Source organism: Thalassophryne amazonica, chromosome 3, assembly GCF_902500255.1.
Source record: "Thalassophryne amazonica chromosome 3, fThaAma1.1, whole genome shotgun sequence".
In the NCBI taxonomy this organism is placed as follows: domain Eukaryota; kingdom Metazoa; phylum Chordata; class Actinopteri; order Batrachoidiformes; family Batrachoididae; genus Thalassophryne; species Thalassophryne amazonica.
Window position 1 is genome coordinate 33,630,992 of NC_047105.1, and position 24,121 is coordinate 33,655,112.

The 24,121-nt window shown below is 42.1% G+C and overlaps 1 protein-coding gene across 1 annotated transcript in view; it reads right to left on the minus strand.

Moving 5' to 3' along the window:
* Window positions 1-522: 522 nt before the first annotated feature.
* The window catches only part of slc12a5a (solute carrier family 12 member 5a), a 445,395-nt gene continuing 421,796 nt past the window's right edge, over window positions 523-24,121 (minus strand). Inside the window, 5 exon segments of the mRNA XM_034166020.1 lie at window positions 523-2,449; window positions 4,878-5,011; window positions 5,280-5,294; window positions 5,423-5,655; window positions 11,841-11,966. Coding sequence (XP_034021911.1) covers window positions 2,358-2,449; window positions 4,878-5,011; window positions 5,280-5,294; window positions 5,423-5,655; window positions 11,841-11,966 — 600 coding nt within the window. The 3' untranslated portion in view covers window positions 523-2,357.

Genomic DNA, 24,121 nt, shown 5'->3' on the forward strand with positions numbered 1-24,121 from the left:
AATTTGCAAAAATCGAAACAAAAACAAACAAACAAAAAAAACAAAAAAACAAAAAACCTTGTTTTCCACATTGTTGTTATGGAGTATTGTGTTTAGAAATTTGAGGTAAAATTTAACATTAATATGTCCATTTTGGAACAAGGCTGTAACATAACAAAATGTGGAAAAAATGAAGTGCTGTGAATACTTTCTGGATGCACTATACAAAAAAGAAGAGAGATTGTGAAGATAAAAGGGTGGAGAAGGTGCACCCAGTTGTCATATTGCATGGAGATTATTGTCTCCTGAAACACAAAACTAACCCTGTCCTTTTCTTGGCAGACAACCACCACCAGCACTGATATGTAAGTCTACACCTTTTGTCTGCTCGGCTTTAATCGCCTCTATTTACAGTACAAATACATCTATTGATACTAGCAGCATTCACAACATATGGTCCGAAATTCAAGCAACACTAAAAACATTTAATACTGTGTTCTATAAACTAATTCATTTGACTTTGCTCTTTTTTTAAATATATTGTATATATGTATATATGATTTTATTTATATTCTTTGATCTACTACAAGTGCAAATGACCAAAAAACAGTTTCCTTGAGAACACAAAGGAAAAGAAGGTGACAGCTGTCCTTGGTCAGAGTGAGATGATGCTCGAGTCCTAAGATGTACCAAATCTACATATACAAAATATATGTGTTAAAAAAATAAATAGCATGATCACATGAGTCTGGTTTTTGACTATTGCACATTCCTTTTTTTTAAATCTAAATGCGATTTGCTCACAAGTTGCTGGGGTGGGGGGAGACGCGCGTGGTTTGAGAGGTTTCCAGCCCAGAGGACGGACAATCTCAGCGGAGAGTCTTGCTGCATAGAGTTCAGTCGTAGTGAGTGTCCGAGCTACAGAAGCCGCCGTCCTCTCCGTTTATGTCAACTGATGTATATTCAGAGCTGACAGTTGTTATCGATATGGCGAGTTCACAACCACCGCTTAATGTAAACACCTCTGGGTTCTGATTTTTAGCACTTCTCTCACTTTTAATCAATAAATGTATTTATTTGAAAAATACTTTTATATATATGGCACATTTAAGGTATCTAAATTTGGCAAAAAAAAACAAACTACGTTTTTTTGGATAAAATGATAATAGAACTATGTGTAAATTCTGTCTATAAACATAAATTTGTTCTCTAGATGTAAAAATAGTTGTCTTACTTATTTAATGAGCTGGATGGATTCGTTATCACTCGTTGCACAGTGCAGGTGCTTATCAAGTTTACGATTGACAGGAGCCTAAGCCGCGCAATATGTATCTAATAAATAGGTTTTCTTTAAAAACAGCATTTTGGAACCATCCCTCTGAGTGAAGGAAGCTTTTTCTTTCCACCACAAGCATTTAGGAAGTCACAAAAATACTACAGACAAACTGAACAACGCGTCAGAGCTTGTACATTATTTACAGTGATCCGTACGAGGCTCGAGGGCTGCTGGCAATAATAATCTCTTCGGGTATACTCTCGTCACACTCTAGCGCCGCGCCAAACATCTGCTCGGAAACACATCGTTCACAGTTTTAATTACGTGTCAAACTCTACATATTAAGATAGCCTCTCATTTCTTTTTTTTCTCTTTTTTTTTGGCACTGACAGTGGCCATGGGGACAAACAGCCACTACAAGATGAGTAAAAAGACATGGAGTGATTAAGAGACAGAACAAAAACGGAGAACACGACAAGACGCTAAAATGCAATGAGGATAACGAGTGCAATATACTGCAGGTAGTCACGGACGGATCTCAACCCGTCTTCTCTGAACGCCGTGTGATTTGTCACAGTTCATCCTCTCCTCCTTACAGCTGGTGGTCCTGGCTGTGATGTAGCGGCGCCTTGTGGGAGGCGTCCATCCACCGCCAGGGAACTAAACGTCCGATCCGGCTTGTTCAGCTGGCTCTTGTTCTCAGAAACACTTTGATGCCACACTCGTTATAAAAAGAGGTTTCAGAAGAGATTAAAATGAGTAGAGGACACGTACATGCATGTGCGCTCACACCTCAACGAACAACCCGCACACTCTGCACCTCAAATCGCTGCCACTTAATAGGCTATCAATGAAAGTCAGGAGAGGGGGAGGGAGACAAATTCAGAGAGCGTCTAAAGGATTCTCGAGGCTACAGGAATTACAACAGCTTGCAGGACTTGAGCTGAGCTGGGCTATCAGTTGGGTGTGAGAAGATTAACATAAATAAAAGTTTAAAAGTGATGCGATGGGGAAAAAGCAGTGTGGATAAGAGGATGAGCGCACATGTGATACAGGAGTAGGGCTAAAGGAGAGGTGGTGGGGATGGGATGGGGCAGGTCTTTCAGGAGTAGATAGTGATAACCTCGCGTCCGCCTCCGCGGACCAGGAGGACCCGGTTGAGGCCCTCGGTGAGGACCTCGAGAAACTCCATATCTGAGAGGAAAGAGTTAAAGAAACAACAAAGAATCGCAAAGAATTTTAAACGTTCCGACAACTTCATGCATTTCCTATAGCGTCATGAGCGTCCTACTTTTTCAGTGCGCCAAAACCACTACATCAAGAAGAAAATTACCACAAATCTTATCGTGTGGAGCACTGTAATTATTTTCTAGCTGGCTGTGAGGAATTTTGCAAGCTAGCAGAGAAGAAAGCTACAGCATTGTGATTAGTGTTGCTGTTGGTTCTGCCGCCGTGCATGCAGAGTCCTGTTTCTGTTGGGGAGGGTCACCGGTCCTAGGGTTCACTGGACCGAACCTCTTTATATTATTTGATGGCGTGTATTACAACCTCAAACTGATTTTAAAGTTCAATTTACAAAAATAAAACATTTGATTCTGTTGACATTATACAAATGATGAATGTTTCGCCTCATTGAATGGTATGTTTCAGCTTTCACCGAATTAAATATTTGTACCATTGAATGAATGTAAAAACATTCATTATTTGTTTCATATAACGGCTAAAATACATCCTTGTCATTTGATATTATATTATTCATTTATAAACAACAGAAAAGGGACTTACATTTTGGTGCGTCACTGCACTGACTTTGTGTACTTCCAAAAGAAAAAAAAAAAAAAAAAAAAGGAAAAGACTTGTGTACCTCCTCACTCCAGCAAAAAATCATGTCAGAAATTAGTACAGTTTTGGTGCATCACTGCTGCTCTGACATCAACAATCCAACACAAACTTTAAACAGGAGTCCAACAATAATAAAAAAAAAATCACGTCAGAAATGAGTCCAGCTTTTCATTCTAACTTCCTCCTAACAGCTCTTCATGCCTCCAGACGGCTTACAGCGCAGTGGATTTGTTTTGTGTGTGTGTTCAGAGAATTAGCACTGTCAATTAGCTCCTCCAAATCGTCGTCCGTCAGCAAAACAAACTCCGCATGTGTAGCTAAATGCTGTCCACACTAGTGGGCGGGGTTCGCAAACGTATGGAATTTTGCACATGAAATTTGCACACTAAATGGAACCAAATTACACTCTAAATGCAATGCAACAGAAATGGGACGAATAATCCATGTCACGTGACATACAAAGCAACAATCAAATGACAAGGATCCACTCAGCTGTTATATAATCACCACTAATCACCTTTAATTGTACTGTTGTCTATAAATCTGTTGAACTGCTAATTACTTAACCTACTTTAGTGCAACATATAGCCTACCATGAATGTAAAAACTTTAACATGCACTTCTCAATACTAGGATTAGGATTAGTGGCCCCTCGGATTAATGGGAAGTACTGCTCTGACATTCATGTGAAATGGTACATGCAGGACAGTCTGTGAATGCTGTTGGCCTGCAACTTTTGGGTAGTAAAAAAAAAACACTGGTGTCCAAACAGTGCTTAGAAATTTGGTGAATAGCAGTGTCGTCTAAGTTAATATTCTGTCGCCATACTGATGATTAATAAGACAAATATGTATGAATAACTGACCTGAATTGTTTAATCCATCACCAGTGGCCGCAATGATGGAAGATGTCCACACATAGCACTCAGATTAGTCTCCAAAGCACAAAATGGCCATTTGGAAAAGAGCTTGCAGAACCGCTGTTACAGATATGTGACGTCACACTTTGGTGCGATACTGACAAACACTCAAGCGGTAATTGTGATCAGCAACAACACAGCACTGTATTAACACTATATTTACACACAAGCACACATTCCGCAATATTTATGCCACTGTTATTCACAATATGAACGCTATACCAAGCATAAGTGTTAATTTCAAAAAGAAGTGGTAAAATGTCATTCTGTCAGAAGCTGTTTATTTGCCCTTTGCAGTGGCTTATGGGAAGAATAACTCCTTCACTCTTTAAAATAATTATACACATTCCTATATCTTTGCTTTTTTTTTTTTAAATATCTCTTTGTCTGATCTGTCAAATGTGTTTTGGTAATGATTCATTTTGTAGTTGGCTGGCTTCATTCCAGGCTTAAAACTCTTCTTATAAGAATTGTGATTCAGTTACCTTTCAGATTCTGACTTCCTGTGACCTCGTCATCACCGCCAGTAAAAGAATCCCGCTTTATTCTAGCCCGCCTGCCTTTATGTCTCTGCTTGTGTGCGATAAAGTCAGACAAACACAGAAGGTGGTGAGTCTTTAGCGTCTGTGATACAGAAGCGCTTCAAAACATCATATTTCATAAATGAATCTGTAACTGACAACAGATTGAATTTGATTTTCACAATACAGACGTGTCGGTGTTGCAATATTTCCGTTCACACTGATGGCACAAGCACTGATCTCGACAGTTTATTGCCCGCGCTGTGAAAAGCAGCTGTCACGGCTGCTAACGTTAGACCGCGTCTCTGGTGGAAAAGACTTCCGTGGGGGTGAAGGATACAGTTCTCGTCACCTGTCCGGTTCTTGGGAGGCCCGGGCATGTTGAGGAGGACTAGCTTGGCCTCTGAGGACTTTTTCATGATGACTTCATTCAGCCGGAGTGCTGTGTGCATACGCCGCACATTGGACTGGTTCCTAAGCAAAGATACGGCGACAGGAAAGGAGGTCAGGCTGACTCACTCGCGGCGTGCAGACGACTAATCGTTAGTACTCACCGCTGTAAAATTATAGTACTCTGTTTACGTGGCATTTATAATCATTTCACTGTCAACATTCTGCAGTACAGAAAACTGTAAATATGACACACGCACATTCCCGGCATTAATTAACCATCCTGGTGTTCATGCTACAGATCTGAACCACGTGAGGTGTGAATGAAGTTTACGGTGGCTTTAGTACTCACAGGTTCTCCCACTCACTGCAGCAAGGCAAGAAGAGAAACACATTTTTAAAGACACGCCAGAGTTTGGCCTCCTGAGGCTTTTTTTGGGGCGCGGGGGGGGGGGGGGGGGGGGCATCTGAGGGACATTTTTAGCGGGCACTCACGGCTTCATGTTGAAGATGTCTTTGATGCCCTCCGGTGTTGCGGCACCGGGCGGTTTGGCCGATTGCCCATCACACTTCTCAGTCCAGGTCCTCTGGACCTGCTCCCCGGGGCTCTGAATGCTATCCGTGGGGGTCAGTAGGGTGGCCGGGGTGGCGGGGCTTGGCGCAGTGGTGCTGTCTTGAATAAGCTGGACCTGGGCGGGGGTGGAGACAGGGGAAGAGGCCGACTTTGACTATGAGAGTAGAGGAAAAAGGCATGGATGTGATACGAGGCCGGGTGGAGTCACGTGCAGTGAGAGGTCGTGTCACAGTACAAGTGGAGATGTAGGAATGTAGGTAACGTCACAGAGAGCCACGGTGTTTGAGACAGAGAAAGAAACGTGTAATTACAGCATGAACACAGAGGTTTATCACCTAAAGCAGTGGTGTCCAAAGTATTCCAGAAAGGGCTGAGAGGGTACAGGTTTTCTTTCCAGCCACTGACTCCAGCAGGTGATTTCACTGATGAACTCATCCCACCTGCTCAAAGTGATATTAATCAGTGAAATCACCTGCTGGAGTCAGTGGCTGCAAAGAAGACCTGTACCCTCTCGGCCCTTTCTGGAATACTTTGGACACCACTGACCTAAAGCTACAGTGTGTAGGATTTAGTGCCACCAAGTGCTGAACTTGCAGACTGCATTATGAAGTCGCTGACCCCAATTCTGTTTTCCTTTACGTTTTTGCTTCTTTGGTGAGGAGGATTCATGCTCCTTTGGCTTCTTATGGGATAAGCAATAGGTGCTATGATACTCTGTTTCAGAAAAACAAACGTTCTGAAACTTGTTAGCCTGCACTAGCAAGAAATAAACCGTGTTTTGTCGAGCAACCACTGATTCCTCTTCTGTCTTCCACAGTCTTCTGGCCGAGCTGTAGAAGGCAAAAGCCAGTGTAAGTACAACCCCAATTCTAGTGAAGTTGGGACATTGTGTAAAATGTAAATAAAAATAGAATACAATGATTTGCAAATCCTCTTCAACCTATATTCAATTGAATACACCACAAAGACAAGATATTTAATGTTCAAACTGATAAACTTTATTGTTTTTGTACAAATATTTGCTCATTTTGAAATGGATGTCTACAACATGTTTCAAAAAAGCTGGGAAAAGCTGGGCGATGTTTACCACTGTGTTACATCACCTTTCCTTCTAACAACACTCAATAAGTGTTTGGGAACTGACGACACTCATGACTGGGTATAAAAGGAGCATCCCCAAAAGTCTCAGCCGTTCACAAGCAAAGATGGGGTGAGGATCACCACTTTGTGAACAACTACACAAAAAAATAGTCCAACAGTTTAAGAACAATGTTCCTCAATGTACAATTGCAAGGAATTTAGGGATTCCATAATCTACAGTCCATAATATCATCAGAAAATTCAGAGAATCTGGAGAACTTTGTACATGTAAGTGACAAGGCCAAAAACCAACATTGAATGCCCGTGACCTTCGATCCCTCTGGCGACACTGCATTAAAAACCGACATCATTGTGTAAAGGATCTTACCGCGTGGGCTCAGGAACACTTCAGAAAACAATTGTCAGTTAAAATAGTTCGTCGCTACATCTATAAGTGCAAGTTAAAACTCTACCATGCAAAGCAAAAGCCAAACATCAACAACATCCAGAAACGCCGCCACCTTCTCTGGGCCCGAGCTCATTTGCAATGGACAGAGGCAAAGTGGAAAAATGTGCTGTGGTCTGATGAGTCCACGTTTCAAATTATTTTTGGAAATCATGGACGTCTTGTCCAAGAGGGAAAAGACCATCCAGACTGTTACCAGTGCAAAATTCAAAAGCCAGCATCTGTGATGGTATGGGGGTATGTTAGTGCCCATGGCATGGGCAACTTAGACATCTGTGATGGCACCATGAATGCTGAAAGGTACATCCAGGTTTTGGAGCAACACATGCTGCCATCCAAGCAACGTCGTTTTCAGGGACATCTCTGCTTATTTCAGCAAGACAATGCCAAGCCACATTCTGCAGTGTGGCTTCATAGTAAAAGAGTGCGGGTACTAGACTGGTCTGCCTGCAGTCCAGACCTGTCGCCCACTGAAAATGTGTGACGCATTATGAAGCGCAAAATACGACAACGGAGACCCCGGACTTTTGAACAACTGAAGTCATACATCAAGCAAGAATGGGAAAGAATTCCGCCTACAAAGCTTCAACAATACATGTCCTCAGTTCCCAAACGCTTACTGAGTGTTTTTAGAAGGAAAGGTGATGTAACACAGTGGTAAACGTACCACTGTTGCAGCTTTTTTGAAATGTGCTGCAGGCATCCATGTCAAAATAAGCAAATATTTGCACAAAAACAATAAAGTTTATCAGTTTGAACATTAAATATCTTGTCTTTGCGGTGTATTCAATTGAATATAGGTTGAAGAGGATTTGCAAATCATTGTATTCCGTTTTTATTTCCATTTTACACAATGTCCCAACTTCATTGGAATTGGGGTTGTATGTCCCGACTCCCTTTTGGGCTACTCTATCAACATGGCGGTCTCCATGAGGGGGCACACTCCCATGTTGATAAAAGGGGCTCATTCTCAGCTTTTGAAATCATATCAGTTCACTGTTACAGAATTATACACTAATGAACAAATGGTTACGAATGTTGTATTCCATTTTTACCAATAAATGTGCCAAAATCATCCACACTGTAGCTTTAAAGGTACAAAAGTTATAAAATGTCAAACTGATCCTGAGAAACTCTTCCATGGACTTCTTTTTAGCATATTAGAGACGGCAGCAATGCTGAAGTGGACACTAACAGTCCTTACATGCATTATATTAATTTAGCTGACACGTTTATCAAAAAACAAACCAACAAACAAAAAACTTACAGAGAGAATTCATTTCAAATTGTGCTAATTATGTTTAAAGCGCTTACTGGTGTGGTTCCCCAAAATAATTAACTGAGTAATCAGTCAGTCTCAGGTTTTTTCCTTCTAATTACACCAAGAATAAGATCACCATGAATGCCCTCAGCCAGGTTTATCACTCTGTGGCTGCTATGATGTCACTTCCTGTGATGCAACATTCTCAGACATTTAACAAAATGTTGCAGTTTTTCCATCTTCTATTTTAATTACCTTATCTTATTACCTTTTTTATTATTTTTAATAATTACTTTAACATACAGTGAGCTAGCTATGTAATGCTAGTTACCTGTTTGTTTCGTACATTTCAGGAGTGGTTAGCTGAGCCTCTTAGCATTAGCCTGTGCTAACCTTGTCTGTTATTTCGGTTAGACTGAACTCCTACACAAACATTTGTGTTAACTGCGTGATGTTGGCCGACAGAGTGGCTCTGTTAGAAAACCATGCCCGTAAGTTTGAGTGGCTTATGTTAGTGGATTCGGACATTACGGGCACTCCAGAGGGCAAATGATGGCTTTTGCATTGTGGTCAGGCAGAAGAACACATACCTGACTTGTGGCTGTGTTGCCCACCAGTCTGCAGTCCCAATTACCAAATGCAAACCATTTTTTAAACCCTTGCGAGCACTCTTGGTAGCCCTGTTGGTTTAGCGGTGTCCTGTACTCTTTCCACAGGTTGAAACTCTGTTCATTAGTGAGAGGGGAATGTATTACCCACAAAGTTACACTGTAGTCACCACCCAATGTTAAATGTTTACCTGGCACTAGACCATCTGACACAGCTTCTCAAGAGTGCTGGCATCAGGTAAGGTCCAACAGCTGACTCAGGAACATGACACCAGTTATAGTAACATTGTTACTATAACACTGTTATCCATGTCAGCACCAAGGATGTTAGGATGCGACAGTTTAAGGTCACAAAGATGGACATAATGAGGACTTTTGACCTCCCTGCAAAGATGTGTCGGTATCGACTAATTGTCTCTGGTCCCATCTTGGGGGAATGATGAGGTCTACAACAGACTAACATTGCTAAATAGGTGACTGGCAAAGTCTTGTGGACAACAGGGATTTAGTTTTGTGGATAACTGTCTCTCTTTCTGTGGTCGGTGTGAATTTTTGATGCCAGACAGCCTTCACCCTACTGGAGAAAACACCACCAAAGTATCTGGAAACGCAGACTGAGCTTTTGAGGTGAGGTCACACTAAGAACTTACAGCAGGCCATGCAGCAGGTGATTAGAGAGCCTGCCACGCTGACTTCTTAATGTGGGTGTGGAATCCAGTAGGGGTGTGATGTGATCTCATACCACAGTATCTCGCAGTATTAAAACTTGACAATATTTCTTATTGAGGTGAAATGCTGTCCCATGGCTGTTTCCACTGTCATTCCTCACAAACGGTCAGTTTATGGAACATTCATGAGTTGGGGTGGGGGTGGGGTGTATTCTGGCATCATAGAAAGATGATTTAGTTAAGGCATTCCATAATGCACCTGCATTGTTTTGCATACTGGTTTTCAGTCAAATAAAACTATTTTTTTCCAGTCATATATTTCATCCTTGACGTTTTTTTTAAAAAACAGTGTCTCATCTTGTGAACCAAATATCGTGTGTTGTCTCATCTCCTGAGCTGCGAGTATCATCACACCCCTAGAATCCAGTAGTTTATTGGTGAAATTAAGGCAGGAAACCACAATGGTGGTGTTGTAGAATGTATGAAAGGGAAGAAAATTTTTCAAATCCAAATTTATTAATTTATATAGCGCCAAATCACGACTAGTCACCTCAAGGCGCTTCACAAACATAATTAAAAAGCAACATAAAATGAATTAAGGTCAAAACACAATAAAAAATTTAAAACATAAATAAATAAAAGGAATAAAACAAATAAAAAAGAAATAAAAGAAGACACACAATCATGTAAAATACTAATGATAAAACAAGGAAAACAAGTGTGTCTTCAGCCTGGCTTTAAAAGTCTCCACAGAGTCCGACTGACTTTTCATATTGAAGCTTTGTCCTTTACACATCAGTGTACTCATAAAGCATTTGGACGATCATTTTATAAAAACTTGCCCATCAACACTTTAGATAGTAACATAAGTGATCAAACTGCACCAGCAGACCATGCAACACAAAAAAAAAACCTCAACAGTATCAGCTTAGAATTCTGTAAAGCTAAAATGAAACACACGATTCACATTAAGACAAAATCAACCGTTCATACAAATTTGATATTCTATTGACACAGATTAAAAAAACATGATTAAAAAACATTATTAAATTATAGGGTACCTAAATCATATGCACAGTACTGTGCATGGATCTGTGTTATTTGTTTTGAAATTAGCGTTAAAAAACAAACACTGAAATGAGATATTTGTAGCCAAAAATATTTCTTAAACATTGAGCTGATGTAGGATGCCGCCGGTCTGCTCTGTGACAGCCTGATCCCGTCAGATCTCGGAGTCTAAGCACAGCAGGATCTGGTTAGTACTTGGATGGGAGACCTCTTTGGGACACCAGCGGCTGTGTGTGTTTCTCCAGGTAAAACTGGAGTTGCGTCAGGAAGTGCGTAAAACTTGTGCCAATTACCAATGCAAATCGGGGTGTATCCGCTGTGGCAACCCCAAACAATACCGGGAGCAGCTGAATGAACAACTGAGCTCATGTAGGATAAACAGACAAACCTCTTAGAAATGTCATGTTTCTGCACGGTTGTTTTAAGTGTAAAAGAGAAATTATTATTTTTTTAATTTTTCTTAAAACTTCTCTTCCACATTCAATACTTTATGGATTCATCATTTGTACCTTTTACAACAAGAGTGCTCTGAGAGCACAGTATCCCCCGCTGGCAAATGCTGCTTTGCTACATTCTATGTGATCGTAGATTTCGGAATGCAGACACCAACTCATGAAATTGACAGTGTCTTGGTTTGTTGATCGACGGCCATAGCTCTGCCAAAATGTGTCAATCGTGTACAATATTACAAAAAGCATATTACCAACCTATAACAAAGACTTGTACCAACTTTCACAAAATTCCTCCTAAAAGTGTGTGAGAAGTTGATTTCAGAACGCTTATAGTCTTTTTGGGACGGACAGGACAAATGGACAGATATCGCCACAACATAATCCCCCTTCAGGCCTTCAGCCAGCGGGGGATAAAAACAAACTCCCCTGGGGTCTTCTGTATACTACCAGGATTCTTACATTATACCATATTTTTATTGTATTTCTTGATAAAGTTTTTCATTTTGAATGTTTATAAGAATAAATGAACTCACTGCAGTCCAGAATTTTATTTTCCCAAAAGTAACCACTGATATGTGAGAAATAACAGATAACTGGCTGATGCATCGATTTGTAGCTGAAAGCAAAAGAAGGTGTGGCCTTGTGTCCTTGCGATGGTAATACTGTTAGATCGTATCCGTCTGCGGTGCAAGCAGAAACAGAGGTCAGTATGTTTGTGCAGAGGAGCAGGTCCTACCTCCTCCTCAGGCTTCTCCTCCTTGCTGCCTGCTGGCTGGTCCTCCGTCACGCTCAGCTGGGTGGTAACAGCAGCCGGGTTCTTGCGGCGGATCGACCCGCGGGACGAATCAGTGATGCTCTGAATCTGTCAAGACACAGAAGAAGGGAGGGAAAAAATGACGGAAGGCTTGGGGTTTGTTTGTTTTGTTTTTGTTTATGGAAAGCAGCAGGTTAGAGATAAAACTAACAAATTTTCTCACTATCTATTAATCTGTCGATAATTTGTCAAATAGTTGAGAAGCCAATGACGCCATCCTCAAATGTCTTCTTTTTTCCACAACCCAAAGATATTCAGATGACTGTCAGAGAGAAGTCAAGAAACCACAAAAAAGAAGACAAATTTGACTTAAGTACTGTCAAAACAGCACTTACTAAAATGCATCATAATCACAGTAAGTGTTGCTGATTACAGTTTATGAACTATAAACAACATCTATCTGCTTGAAAAATTGACCAATGAGTCAGTGTTATAAAAAAATGTATCATATCACCAACATTCCATACATATCATATGAGTGAAGTGACGAGCAAGCAGTGCGAGCTTGCACATGGTACAGGGGGTCCCAAGCAGGAAGTGCTAAATTTTGAGTCCACAGTGAAAGAGGAAATGTCAAATGTTGAACACTTCCTGGAGCTACAGCAGAAAATATTAACCTCTTTTTCATTATGTTGGTTTTGCGTTGGTATGTTTATGAAAAGAGATAGAGGAGATGTCACATGAATAGAGGAGCTCATGACGTTAGTCAGTGACTATTTAGTCTGTAAATTGCATGAAGTTTCTTTTTTAGCCATGCTAATGCTCCCCAGAAGCATTTACTGAAAATAAAGTCTGAAGGACCTAAATGAGATGGTGAGGACTTTATGTGAGAAGCAAATAAAGAAAAATGCTCAAAGTGGCAGGGGGTTAAGATGGCTATAGTTGGGGGGGGGGGGTGTCTGGGGGCCTCAATCCCCCGAGGTTGAAGGGTTTTAGCCATGGTAATGCTCCCTTCATCTTCTTTCGTGTATCGTCATCATATGTCCAGCATTGTGTTGTGTAGCCATGCCCTCATCTCAGGTCCCACTCAGAAAAGGCCCTCCTCTGAAGGTGGTCTGTGCAGGAGTCAGGCGGTGATAATGTGGTTGGCAGAATGCTCAGGCCCCCTGTCTGTTAGGCCCCACTTCTTCATGGATGCTTTGAAGCAGCCGACCCCTGTGTTTAGGCGGTTCAGGAGGTTCCATTGCCAGCCAGGTAGGTCTTCTCCTTCGACGCCATCTTCAGGATCCGGGACATAATGGTGTAGACGTGTATGTCCTGCCGACTCCCACACCTGCTTCCATGCCGCCGCCAGCCAGGCTTTGGTTGTCAAATCCTCTGAGATGGAAGTAAGCATCTCTTGTGCACCATGGTTGTATGGGTGGCGGGACTTGAGTCTGCTTGGAGGTGTTGCCATGGTTGTGGTGTCATGGAGGCGGTGCCAATCGTGTTCCTGGGCTTTTCCTGCCAGGACGAGGGTAGCAGCCTCTCGCCATAGGCCGGCTGGCACCATTCCTGCTAGGACTGGCAGGTAGAACACATGGTGCGTTTCAGGCAGCCAGTTATGGTCCGGAGGGCATTGTTAATGGCCGTATCGACCTTCTTAACATGTGGGCTTCTGCTCCAGATTGGAGCATAGTACTTGGCTACAAAGAATACAAGATCTTGTGTGGAGATACGTAGTACCCTGGCAGAGCCCCCCCCAGGTCATGCCAGCAAGGCGATGGATGAGTGAGACTCTTGCTGTTACTTTGGCACTCACTTCCTCCAGATGTTGCTTGTAGGACAGTGTCAGACGTCCTGTAATGCTCCCCACAAGCATTTACTGAAAAAAGTCTGAAGGACCCAAATGACATGGTGAGATGCTGAAGAGCTTTGCTCGTTCATGTCCATGACATATATGTATTACATTTTGACTCATGCCAACATTTAATAAAACATACGTATAAGAAACATAAGATTATACAGTGTTTGTTACATTTGTACACAGTTTGTCATTGTTTGATCTTTATAATGGATTTCAGAAAAAGGTATTCACAGAAACAAGCTGAAGCAGTAACACATGAAAATAGTTGCATGCATTGATGATTTGGCCAAACAGTGTCCTCTAGTGGTAAAATGACACCATTGCTTCTGTTTCCTTGCAATGTGGTCCTGAGCCTTTGCATCAAGTTTAGTTTTGATACATCAAAGCATCGCTAAGATATGACTTCATCTCTTATTTGGCAGATTTGGCTCCGATTTCAGGTTCACTGTGACACATCAAAAGTAATTGAGAAGCTTGGTTTGAAGGTCAGCTGTGTCGATTTTCATGAACACTGTACAAACGTAGCCTGTGAAAATATTTTAGACTTTTCCATGTAATTCAATATGACAGAAAATCTGGCACGATGGCATTGTGTACTGAACTCAAACTGACCCAAGAAATCCAGCGTTACCTGACTTATGAAAATCAGGCATAGGATTCAAAAGTCGTATATGTAAACAAACCTCCAAATTTGACCCATTTTTTTTCCTAGAGCAAAGGAAGTGTAGATATGAAACATAGTGAAAAGGACAACAAGACTGTCTCTAGTATGTTTACCAAATTTCACAACTTTTTAATTTACAGTTGTAACGTTGAAAGGGAATGTGACACACACACACACACACACTGTCGGATAGACTGCTCTTCTCTAATAACAAATATTCATGTTCATACATTAATTTCCATTCCATACGTTTCACTCCATTGAATGACTCCTCTACGTTTTCATGATATGTGAAGCTACCTATAGCATGTGGACCTTGCCTTACTTATGCAGTGATCTATCTAGGTGTTATACACTCAACAAAAATATAAACGCAACACTTTTGGTTTTGCTCCCATTTTGTATGAGATGAACTCAAAGATCTAAAACTTTTTCCACATACACAATATCACCATTTCCCTCAAACATTGTTCACAAACCAGTCTAAATCTGTGATAGTGAGCACTTCTCCTTTGCTGAGATAATCCATCCCACCTCACAGGTGTCCCATATCAAGATGCTGATTAGACACCATGATTAGTGCACAGGTGTGCCTTAGACTGCCCACAATAAAAGGCCACTCTGAAAGGTGCAGTTTTATCACACAGCACAATGCCACAGATGTCGCAAGATTTGAGGGAGCGTGCAATTGGCATGCTGACAGCAGGAATGTCAACCAGAGCTGTTGCTCGTGTATTGAATGTTCATTTCTCTACCATAAGCCGTCTCCAAAGGCGTTTCAGAGAATTTGGCAGTACATCCAACCAGCCTCACAACCGCAGACCACGTGTAACCACACCAGCCCAGGACCTCCACATCCAGTATGTTCACCTCCAAGATCGTCTGAGACCAGCCACTCGGACAGCTGCTGAAACAATCGGTTTGCATAACCAAAGAATTTCTGCACAAACTGTCAGAAACCCTCTCAGGGAAGCTCATCTGCATGCTCGTCGTCCTCATCGGGGTCTCGACCTGACTCCAGTTCGTCGTCGTAACCGACTTGAGTGGGCAAATGCTTACATTCGCTGGTGTTTGGCACGTTGGAGAGGTGTTCTCGTCACGGATGAATCCCGGTTCACACTGTTCAGGGCAGATGGCAGACAGCGTGTGTGGCGTCGTGTGGGTGAGCGGTTTTCTGATGTCAGTGTTGTGGTTCGAGTGGCCCATGGTGGCGGTGGGGTTATGGTTTGGGCAGGCGTCTGTTATGGACGAAGAACACAGGTGCATTTTATTCATGGCATTTTGAATGCACGGAGATACCGTGACGAGATCCTGAGGCCCATTGTTGTGCCATACATCCAAGAACATCACCTCATGTTGCAGCAGGATAATGCACGGCCCCATGTTGCAAGGATCTCTACACAATTCTTGGAATCTGAAAATGTCCCAGTTCTTGCATGGCCGGCATACTCACCGGACATGTCACCCATTGAGCCTGTTTGGGATGCTCTGGACCGGCGTATACGACAGCATGTACCAGTTCCTGCCAATATCCAGCAACTTCGCACAGCCATTGAAGAGGAGTGGACCAACATTCCACAGGCCACAATTGACAACCTGATCAACTCTATGCGAAGGAGATGTGTTGCACTGCATGAGGCAAATGGTGGTCACACCAGATACTGACTGGTATCCCCCCCCAATAAAACAAAACTGCACCTTTCAGAGTGGCCTTTTATTGTGGACAGTCTAAGGCACACCTGTGCACTAATCATGGTGTCTAATCAGCATCTTGGTATGGCACACCTGTGAGGTGGGATGGACTATCTCAGCAAAGGAGAAGTGCTCACTGTCACAGATTTAGACTGGTTTGTGAACAATATTTGAGGGAAATGGTGATATTGTGTATGTGGGAAAAGTTTTAGATCTTTGAGTTCATCTCATACAAAATGGGAGCAAAACCAAAAGTGTTGCGTTTATATTCCAGTGCAGGAATGGAAAACAATCCATGACCAATGCACCAATGCAAGTAATGATGGAGTAATTGGATACTTTACTGACAAACACAAAATCCCAGCAGTTAATACTGTAGCTGTACTTCAATCACGTCGCATTTTTTTAACATCCCAGTTAGCAACACAGCATCAAAGTATTCATGACTGTAAGTCTCTCAATGCACATGTGCTCATAATTAGTGGTGTCTGATGTTTTTATTGCTCTCCCTGAGCTAACAAGTGCATTTCCGGAAAACATCTCACTTGGCAATTCTTGGTGTGTGACATACATATTAGCAAAACAGAAACATTCAGATGACTGACAGACAGAGCAAAATGACTGCGGTTATGTCCAATAACGAAGCTCCGGGGGGTTTCTTTGAAAGTGATGGCTTGGATTTACAAAGGAGACGACACACTTCACCAGAGTCTGTCAGATGTTGGACCCTAATTGTGGTGACGAGCTGTTTGTGTCACAGGATGCTGTTTAGTGCTGCTATGGACATGATTGGTATGGACTGTCTCTACCACACCATTTTAGGGCCCCTTCACAGATAGTATGAATAAGTACAACTCAGGGCAACTCACGGTAGAACAGCTCTGCTGGCGGCAGATGTGGACATGATAAGTGCCACACTCATGGGGCATGTAGACAAAATTCACATTCAGCACGACAGTGATCATCTGCTGACTGTTGTTGTGTTAACAGTGTGAATGGCCACAAATTTTCTCAGTGCCATGTCAGCGGTGTTAGATGTTCATGCGTGTCGCCTGGAATTTGGTCAACACCTGCCGCGAGAGGGTTTGATGGGCTCTCACAGCCCACACTCTGTCTTTCAGCTGCTGGTGTGTGCAAATAGTTGTAGCAACAGGTGTATGAGGCGATAGAGGCAGCTATGATTTTACATGTATTGCATACGATTCCTGCTTCATGTGCACTTCATGCGCAATTCGACTAAATTCGCACTATGTGTGAAGGGGCCCTTTCAAATTTCCTGGACACGCAGATGTTCGTCTCATACTGGAAAAACTCAGAAGATGCTATTTTCAGGAGATAATGGACTCTCTAACATTGTGACAGAAGTTGAGCTGAAGGCAGAGGTGTGATCTGACATTATGCGTGCGCAATCAGAACCTGAGGGCAAGTGGACCTGGACTTTCTCTGGCCAGCCATGTGTACCTGAGGACTAGTGGAACTTGAAAATGTTCTGTGGTTGTCTATCTGTGTGAGGACTAGTGGACCTTTAATCAACTGGCTGGTGATCACGTACTCACGATGCGTCTGTGAGAGCTTCTTTGATGTTGTGGAATTATTATTTGGAAATCTTTACAACTATAGCTGAGTGTTCATTTTTTCATCCTTTGCTTTATGTTCATGTCAATGCAGATTTCAATGACAGTAAAATTTTTATTTTACTTTGAGAGAGTCTGTGGGAGTTTGGACGTGTATGCGTAGCATGCTGTTTTAACGTGGAACTCAGCTGTTAACTGCAGCTTTGTAAACATACAAATGTGATCTGTGACATTTCACGTCATGCACAAGGACAACAAATGAGCTGACATTCAGGTTAAAACGGCTGTTGTGCTGTTTTAACAGCTGCTGCAAGCTGTTTTAACCCAAATGTCAACTGTTTATTGCTGCTTTGTACATGGACGTGGAATGTCTTCGTGACATTGTTTTTCACAGTCAACATGATGACAGAGAAATATATAGTGAGGAAAATAAGTATTTGAACACCCTGTGATTTTGCAAGTTCTCCCACTTAGAAATCATGGAGGGGTCTGAAATTTTCACCTTGGTGCATGTCCACTGTGAGAGACATAATCTAAAAAAAAAAAAAAAATACGGAAATCACAATGTATGATTTTTTTTTAAATAATTTATTTGTATGTTAATGCTGCAAATAAATATTTGACCCCCTACCAACCAGCAAGAATTCTGACTCTCACAAACCTGTTAATTTTTCTTTAAGAAGACCTCTTATTCTGCACCCTTTTCCTGTATTAATTGCACCTGTTTGAACTTGTTACCTGTATAAAAGACACCTGTTCACACAATCAATCACACTCCAACCTGTCCACCATAGCCAAGACCAAAGAGCTGTCTAAGGACACCAGGGACAAAACTGTAGACCTGTACAAGGCTGGGATGGACTACAGGACAACAGGTAAGCAGCTTGGTAGAAGACAACAACTGTTATGATTATTTATTAGAAAGTGGAAGAAACACAAGATGACGTCAGTCTCCTTCGGTGTGGGAATCCATGCAAGATCTCACTTTGTGGGGTAAGGATGATTCTGAGAAAGCTCAGAACTACACAGGAGGACCTGGTCAATGACCTGAAGAGAGCTGGGACCACAGTCACAAAGATTACATTAGTAACATATGATGCTGTCATGGTTTAAAATCCTGTAGGGCAGCAAGGTCCCCCTGCTCAAGCCAGCACATGTCCAGGCCCATTTGAAGTTCACCAGTGACCATCTAGATGATCCAGAGGAGGCATGGGAGAAGGTCATGTGGTCAGATGAGACCAGAATAGAGCTTTTTGGAATTAACTCCACTTACCATGTTTAGAGGATGAGAACAACCCCAAGAAAACCATCCCAACCGTGAAGCATGGGGGTGGAAACATCATACTCTGGGGGTGCTCTTCTGCAAAGGGGACAGGACGACTGCACCGTATTGAAGGGAGGATGGAGGGGGTCATGTATTGCGAGATTTTGCCAAACAACCTCCTTCCCTCAGTAAGAGCATTGAAGATGGGTCATGGCTGGGTCTTCCAGCATGACAATAACCCCAAACACACAGCCAGGGCAACTAAGGAGGGGCTCCATAAGAAGCATTTCAAGGTCCTGGAGTGGCCTGGCCAGTCTCCAGACCTGAACTCAAAAGAAAATCTTTGGAGGGAGCTGAAACTCCAAACCTGAAAGATCTAGAGAAGATCTGTATGGAGGAATGGACCAAAATCCCTGCTGCAGTGTGTGCAAACCTGGTGAAAAACTGCAGGAAACATTTGACCTTTGTAATTGCAAACAAAGGCTACTGTTCAAATATTAACATTGATTTTCACAGGTGTTGAAATACTTATTTGCAGCAGTAACATACAAATAAATTATAAAAAAAAAAATCATACATTGTGATTTTCGTTTTTTTTTTTTTTTTTTTTTAGATTATGTCTCTCACAGTGGACATGCACCTAAGATGAAAATTTCAGACCCCTCCATGATTTCTAAGTGGGAGAACTTGCAAAATCGCAGGGTGTTGAAATACTTATTTTCCTCACTGTGTGTATATATATATATATATATATATATATATATATATCTATATATATATATATATATATCTATCTATATATATATATATATATATATATATATATATATGCAAAATATCATCGGACCAATTATCTTCCGATAAATTTTGGTCCCATAATTTTTAGATCACTAACATGTTTTTGTAGGTGAAGTGAATAAATCTTAATCATTTAAAACGTTTCTGTGTAGGCTCTCAGTTGTCCAGGTGGTATCCATAATAGAGAAGCTTGAATCTTCGACTGGACTGGGTTGCTTGACGTGAGGACGTTTCGCTTCAAATCGCAGAAGCTTCCTCAGCTAAAATTCTTGCTCTGGAAGTCTGACTTCTGTCTGACTCTTGTAGAGAAGAATAAAACAGAAGCCAACAAGAGCTGGAGTTTTAAACCTAACCAGACCCCTCCTACTGAGAGGCAGACTGCTATAGGCTAGTGACTAAACAATAGCTCTAATTAGCAACTATTGTGCTGTAGTTAGCACACCTAGTGGCAGGACAGCTGTCCCTCTAATGATGGGATGGATGCCTTTCTGATGGCTCCCTTGATGACGTGAATGACTCATTACCATGAACAAAAGACTGAAACTCCTTTGACCTGAGTACCCCATTGTAAACAGGGGATAAAGTGTGTCTCAGACCCCCTCCCCGGTTAAGGCTGGGTTTCAAACATTTCACAAAGAATGCCTCCTTGACCCCTCTCTCAAACCATTTCTTCTCTCTGGCTAATATTTTAACTTCCTTGTCCTCAAACGTGTGGTTAGTGTCTTTGAGGTGGAGGTGAACTGCAGACTGCTGTCCACTGGTGCCCTCTCTGCGGTGCTGGTATAGCCTTTTGTGTAAAGGTTGCATTTCACCTATGTAGTGTTCGTTACAGTTTTCCTGACATCTAATAGAATACACTACATTGCACTGTTTGTAACTAGGGATCATGTCCTTAGGGTGAACTAATTTCTGTCTCAAGGTGTTAACCGGTTTAAAGTAAACTGGGATTTTGTGCTGTCTGAAGATCCTCTGTAGTTTCTCCCCTACTCAGTTAAAACATTTGTTAAGTCTAATATCAATAATTTTATCAGTTATCTGTTAAATGTTTTGTAGCAGATAAACAGCCCTGTTCTCTGTAAACAGAGAAGAACTGGATTCAGGAGAAACCACTCTATCCTCTCCAGTCAGAGAAGAGCTGGTGACAAGATAATTTCTCTTGATACCATACTAACTCACCGGCAATATCAACCAAGTCATCCAGAGGGATACAGTTTTAGCTTATGGTTAAGATTTTAACAAAACTAATTTTGGACAAGTTATTTAAATTAATGTCACTTCTGAAGTTTTATAATGTGAAAAGATCAGCTATATGTTTTTGTTTTAAAGTATTGCACTAATTTTGAAGGTTTTAGTGCAGACATGCTGTGTCCAGGTGCATTATGGGCAATCTCAGTACAGTCACAACAGGAGAAATGCATTTGAAATGCTCTGATCAGGCTCCACATGGACAACAGCATTAAACTCTTTGAATATTGTGCCTAAAACTCTCGTGAGAATATATTCTCTGGGTTTATAGACGTTATTGTGTTTATTTTAGGTAAAATTGCCAGAAGAAGCTTAGGTTGCTTCTCTACGCAGATTAAATGTAGCACACGGATAATTTGGAATATTTGTTTTGGCAAGTTTTCATGGTGTCTACTGCCATCTACTGGCCAGTAGCGTTCATGGCAATATTCACCCTAAGTATTGAGATAACCCATAATCCTCTGCACGACTGAGAGTTGTTGCAGCAGCTAAAGAAATAAAAATGTACATTTTGGTTGTATAACATTCATTCATTTACAATTGTCGTTGTCGATTCTGTTGTTTAAACAGCAGCAACTCTAAGCTGTGCGAAAAACAAACAAACAAACAAAAATTAGTACGCAAATGATTATGGGTAAGGGTCTGAGCGTCTGGGCACCAGTAGATGGTAGTGTTCTATGCATTTTGACCCCGGTTATATCAGGCGGTTGAAAAATCACAACTTTTGGCTTTTGTAAATGGCTTTTTTTTTTTTTTTTTTTTTACATATGCCTAAAATGGCATATTTTATAAAAGCACATTTATATGTAAATACCAACACACGTCACATTACATTAATGTGTTGTTTTTTTGTTTGTTTTGTGTGTGTGTGTGTGGAGTTGAGATTAGCTCCTCTCAACTGCTTCACTGCTGCAAAATATGTAGTGAACAGGAGCTTCCAGCAGTGGGCAGGGCGCACAAAGACACACGTTGTTGCAAGTGTACCGGAGACAATACTAAAAGTTATTATACGAGGTCTGTTAGAAAACTATCCGACCTTTTTATTTTTTGCAAAAACTATATGGATTTGAATCATGTGCACTTGCATCAGCCAAGCTTGAACCTTCGTGCGCATGTGTGAGTTTTTTCACACCTGTCGGTTGCGTCATTTGCCTGTGGGCAGGCTTTGAGTGAGCACTGGTCCAGCCCCCTCGTCGGATTTTTATTGTGAGGAAAATGTCTGAACGATTTGGAGCTTTGCTGCATCAAATTTTTCCAGAAACTGTGAGAGACAGCCAGGTGGAAACCATTCGGAAGATTCAGACGGCTTTCAGGGACGATTCTATGGGGATCACACAGATTAAGGAGTGTTACAACCACTTTAAAGATGGCACACAATGGCAGAGGGCGCGTCGCACTCGGAGTGGCGATCGACAGGCTGAAACGACCAGATTATTTCCAAACTGAACGCTGTGTTGATCCGGGACGTCGTCTGACTACTACAGAAATGGCAGAAGAGGTGGACATACCACTTTTTCAGCACATTCCACTGTTATGGGAGTTTTTGTCATGAAAAGATGTGCGGAGGAATTTGCACGTCGGGATGGAGCCGCTAATGGCGCGGGACAAAAAGCAACGCCGTGATGAAGCCTCACAGGACACGTTGTGGCATGTCCAGCTCGTCCACAATTTCTCGGATAGTCACACGACTGAAAAGCCACCGAAAGCCGTCTGAATCTTCCGAATGGTGCAAGAGCTGAGCATGTTAAAACATGTCCTGTGAGACCAACACGGAGGTGTTTTTGTCCCGCGCCATTAGCGGCTCCGTGGCGAATTCCTCCACTCCTCTTTCCATGACAAAAACTCCTGTAACAGTGGAATGTGCTGAAAAAGTGGTATGTGCACCTCTTCTGCCATTTCTGTAGTAGTCAGATGACGTCCTGGATCAGCACAGCGTTCAGTTTGGAAATGATCTGGTCGTTTCAGCCTGTCAATCGCCGCTCAGAGCGTGGCGCGCCCTCCACCATTGTGCGCCGTCTTTAAACCGGTTGTAACACTCCTTAATCTGTGTGATCCCCATAGAATCGTCCCTGAAAGCCGTCTGAATCTTCCGAATGGTTTCCACCTGGCTGTCTCTCACAGTTTCTGGAAAAATTTGATGCAGCAAAGCTCCAAATCATTCAGACATTTTCCTCACAATAAAAATCTGACGAGGGCTGGACCACTGCTCACTCAAAGCGTGCTCACAGGCGAATGACGCAACCGACAGGTGTGAAAAAACTCACAAATGCGCACGAAGGTTCAAATTTGGCTAATGCAAGCGCACATGATTCAAATCCATATAGTTTTTGCAAAAAATAAAAAGGTCGGATAGTTTTCTAACAGACCTCGTATGGTATGTGATTTTGCCAACTTTTGCCAACAGCTGTACCACATGCCAAGTTGACTGCTGGTGGAGCCGAGTACACCTCGCGTGCAGCGTAGCGCTAGCCAATCGAGCGACTCCTTCTATCGATAACGACCAATCAGATAACGCGATACAACACCTACTTTGGCTGTCAGTTTGTTGACAAGATGATGCCTGTGCATTATTTCACAAAGACTATTCCTTATTAAGCCCCTTTCACACGAGCCCGTTTCGAGCTGTCGTGCATCGTCATGACGACGCTATGTACACAATGCAGTAAAAACTAAGAGCACAGAAAAAAAAAAACGCTACTGGCTGCAGCTGCTGCAGCAGCTTCTCGGTCTTCTCTCACAAATGTGTTTAAATACAGTCCATAAAAGTCCTGCTCACAGACTGATTGCCAGAGACAGAACATGTCCACATTCAGTAAAAAGTCCAGACATCTCCAGTCCACTCACGGACGATTTGTTCTTGCGTGGACATGTGAACAATTAAAAGAAAAAAAAAGGCTGCATGCGCTCCTCTCTCTCTGCAAAGTCTCTCATCACTGTGTTAAAGAAAGGACATAAGTCCTGTCCACATCAAGTATAACTCCAGACATCTCGACATTTACTCACAGATGGTTCGTTTGCGCGCACGTGCATCTCGCGTGCAAAGTAGGAAAGATAAACTATAACAGAACTCAGAGCGCAGACCTGCAGCTCAGCACAAGAACAAATATAAAGTAGAAGATAAATCAGAGTGCACAGTTTGTCTGCAGCGCGCACCTGACGCAGACATTCCTGCGTCGTCAT